The sequence below is a fragment of the Centrocercus urophasianus genome, unplaced genomic scaffold (assembly GCF_019232065.1).
Source record: "Centrocercus urophasianus isolate 14NV4802_14NV808 unplaced genomic scaffold, USGS_Curo_1.0 seq_636, whole genome shotgun sequence".
NCBI lineage: Eukaryota > Metazoa > Chordata > Aves > Galliformes > Phasianidae > Centrocercus > Centrocercus urophasianus.
Window position 1 is genome coordinate 7,108 of NW_024885240.1, and position 3,519 is coordinate 10,626.

At 43.0% G+C, this 3,519-nt stretch overlaps 1 protein-coding gene across 1 annotated transcript in view; it reads left to right on the top strand.

Annotated features, from left to right (window-relative positions):
• LOC122170162 (maltase-glucoamylase, intestinal-like) overlaps positions 1 to 2,802 on the top strand; it is a gene marked incomplete at its 5' end in the record, with an annotated part of 9,782 nt that extends 6,980 nt beyond the window's left edge. The window contains 4 exons of the mRNA XM_042836819.1: positions 211 to 345; positions 1,311 to 1,395; positions 2,363 to 2,501; positions 2,604 to 2,802. Coding sequence (XP_042692753.1) covers positions 211 to 345; positions 1,311 to 1,395; positions 2,363 to 2,501; positions 2,604 to 2,802 — 558 coding nt within the window. The remainder of the gene's footprint in view (positions 1 to 210; positions 346 to 1,310; positions 1,396 to 2,362; positions 2,502 to 2,603) is intronic.
• Between the last annotated feature and the right edge of the window lie 717 nt (positions 2,803 to 3,519).

The window sequence follows — 3,519 nt, forward strand, 5'->3', positions numbered from 1 at the left end:
CTGAATTTCTGTACGGATTTTCCTATGAATTTCCCAGCAGATTTTTGGCTGAATTTCTGCGCAGATTTTTGCCCGTATCTCTGTGCGAATCCCCACCCCAACTCTTCATACAGAATTTCACCTTCCTGTAGTTTCACAGCAGGTGTTTTTAAGGACCCCACTGAGCGCCTCCCCTTCCCCCCCTCCCTCCATCCTCCCTTCCCCTCCCAGCTCTTCCGTGCGTACGCCGCGTTCCCCGACTTCTTCCGCAACTCCACGGTGGAGTGGTGGAGCACAGAACTGCAGGAGCTCTATGAGAACCCCCACAACGCCTCCCTCAGCCTCAAATACGACGGCATTTGGATCGTGAGTGCCGGGCCTGGCCCTTTCTTTCTGCCTTTTTTGGGGGGTGTTGTTTAGTCGTGATTGATGACGTCGGTATCGGTGATGGTTTGTGTGGGGTTGTGTGTTTGTGGCACTTGATGATGTTAAAACAGAGGATTGGAGGGAGATGTGGACATAGAAATAACAGAAATGGACAGAGACGTAGAAATAGCAAAGACAGCGAAAAAAGGTTCTTAAAAAAGGGATGAAAACATCAAAAAAAATTAAAAAATAGTTAAAAAATGAGGTAAGATGACTTCAGAATGAAGAAGGAATGGAAGCTGATTATGAGAGCGACAAAGAAGTGACAAAAATCATTTAGAAACGAGGAAGGAAGGAAAGGTGATTTTGAAAGCAAAAAGGAGCGAGAAGCAATTGAGAAAATGATGAAGAAAGGAAAAGTAATTTCAAAAGTGGGAAAGGAAGGAGAAGTGATTAAAAATGAGAAAGAAAGGAGAAAAGATTGAGAAATGGGGAAGGAAGGAAAATGATTTAAAAAAAAATAGAAGGGATGGAGGGAGAACAAAAAGGCTGAAAAAAGGAAAAATGAGGGGGAAAAAAAGGGATGAAAACGGGATGAAAGAGGAAAAGAAGAGTTTTAAAAATGAAAAAATAAAAATTAAAACTGAAAAGTTGGGAAGAATTAACGGAAAGTCTATAAAAATAATTAAATAATTTTCAGCATCTGCTGGTGAAAAAAAAAAATGTGATTTTTTGGTACCTGTTGACGAAAAATTGCGATTTTCAATAATTGCTGGTGGAACAAAATGTGATTTTCGGTATCTGTTGATGCAAAATTGTGACTTCCTGATTTTGCCGATGAACCCATTGGGAAAGGATTTAATCTCTGGGGGAAAAAAAGCCCAAATGTTTGCCACATTGGAATGGAATTTGGGGTCAATTTTGGGTTTGGTTTTTTTCGTGTGTGTTTTTTGTGTTCTTTGCAGGACATGAATGAACCCGCCAGCTTCGTCCATGGGGCCGTTTGGGGCTGCAGAGATCAAGAGCTCAATAATCCCCCATACATGCCCCGTAAGTCTGCTTAATTATGGCTCATTTAATAAGGAAATGGGCCAATGAACCCCTTTTTAAATTAAATCCAGGGGTTGAATTGACCCCTTCGTTCGCTTTTACGTTTGTTGCTGCATTTCCTATAGGAAAGAATTGCCTTAAATCCCCAAACCCAGAACAACTCCTCTAACAAGAAAAAAAAGAGAGAAAAAAAAGTCAATTTTTGGAAGATTTTTAGCATGTTGAATTCCAGCCTTTGATTTCAGCAGTGACCTCAGAGCCCTTTGGAAAAAGGAAAATTGTTGATTTCTGCCTCTCCCAACCTTCAGAAATCCGATTTCAGCAGTGATTTCTGCCTTTCCCGTGCAGAAATGCAAATTGCAGATGCACAAAAACGTAAACCCTAAACCTAAATGTAAACCTGAATATATAAAATCAGAAAGGAAAGCCATTAATCTCCGAACTTCCCATATTTCAAAAGCGAGTGTCAACAATTTCTGCCTTCCCCCAGTTTCAGAGATCTGATTTTTAGAGGAACAGCAGCAATTTCTGCCTTTCCGAGCTTCAGAATTTCCATTCTGAAAACAAATGAGCATTTCCTGAATGAAAGGAATGAAAATTTCCTGAATTTCCTCAAGTTTAGAAAGGAATATCAGCACTTTCTGATTTTCTTAAGCTTCAGAAATCCAATTTCAGCACGGAATATCGGCGATTTCCACCTCTCCCGAATTCCAGAAATCCACTTTCAGGAAGGAATGTCAGCAAATTCTTGACTTCCCCAGATTCCAGAAATCCAATTTTACGGGGGAACGTGGGCAATTTCTGCCTCTTCTGAATTTCAAAACCTCCAAAAATCTTATTTGGCTGTAAACCAAGCCGACCACGCAGCTGCGTAGCAGGAAGCGAAGCTCAATGAAGACGGCGCCAACGAAAAGTGATTTTTCCAAGCTTTTATTAAACTGTGCCGTTTTCACCCCATTTCCCACAGAATTGGGGTGGAGGGAGCTGGGCTTGGCCTACAAAACCATCTGCATGGAGGGCGTCCAGATCCTGGCCGACGGCACCGAGCTGCGCCACTACGACGTCCACAACCTCTACGGTTGGGCCCAGACCAAACCCACACTGGAGTAAGTCACCCTTTTTTTTTTTTCCTTTTTCTTCCTTTTTTCCACCTTTTTCTCCCCGAAAACCCTTTTAAACGAGCCCTGAGGATCACTTGCTGCCCCCAGTGCGCTGCGGAGCATCACGAAGGAGCGGGGCATCGTCATCACGCGTTCCACCTACCCCAGCAGCGGGCAGTGGGCAGGGCATTGGCTGGGGGACAACACGGCGGCGTGGGACCAGATGACCAAATCCATCATTGGTGAGTCGATGGAACGCCGTGAACCCGCGCTCCCTTCCCCAGAATCAACGCATTTTCACACATAGAATCCCAGTGTTTGAACAACGATGGCCAGCTCCTTCTTGATCTCTTTCCTTGCTGCTGTCGTTAAGAAATCCTTCATCATTTCCACTCAGTTGGGTTGAATCCTGTCGACCACCTTGTCCTCAAATCCTTTCATTCCACCATTATTCCACATCGTTAAGAAATCCTTCATCATTTCCACTCAGTTGGGTTGAATCTTGTTGACCCCCTTGTCCTCAAATCCTTTCTTTCCACCATTATCCAACGTCATTAAGAAGTTCTTCTCTATTTCTACTAAATTGGGTTGAGCCCTGCTCACCCCCTTGTCCTCAAATCCTTTCTTTCCACCATTATTCCACGTCATTAAGGAATCCTTTATCATTTGCACTAAATTGGGTTGAACTCTGATGACCCCCTTGTCCTCAAATCCTTTCTTTCCACCACTATTCCACATAATTAAGAAATCCTTCATCATTTCCACTCAGTTGGGTTGAATCCTGTCAACCCCCTTGTCCTCAAATCCTTTCATTCCACCATTATTCCACATAATTAAGAAATCCTTCATCATTTCCACTGAGTCGGGTTAAATCTTGTCGACCCCCTTGTCCTCAAATCCTTTCTTTCCACCATTATTCTGTGTGATTAAGAAATTCTTCATCATTTCCACTAAATTGGGTTGAGCCCTGCTGACCCCCTTGTCCTCAAATCCTTTCTTTCCACCATTATCCAACGTCATTAAG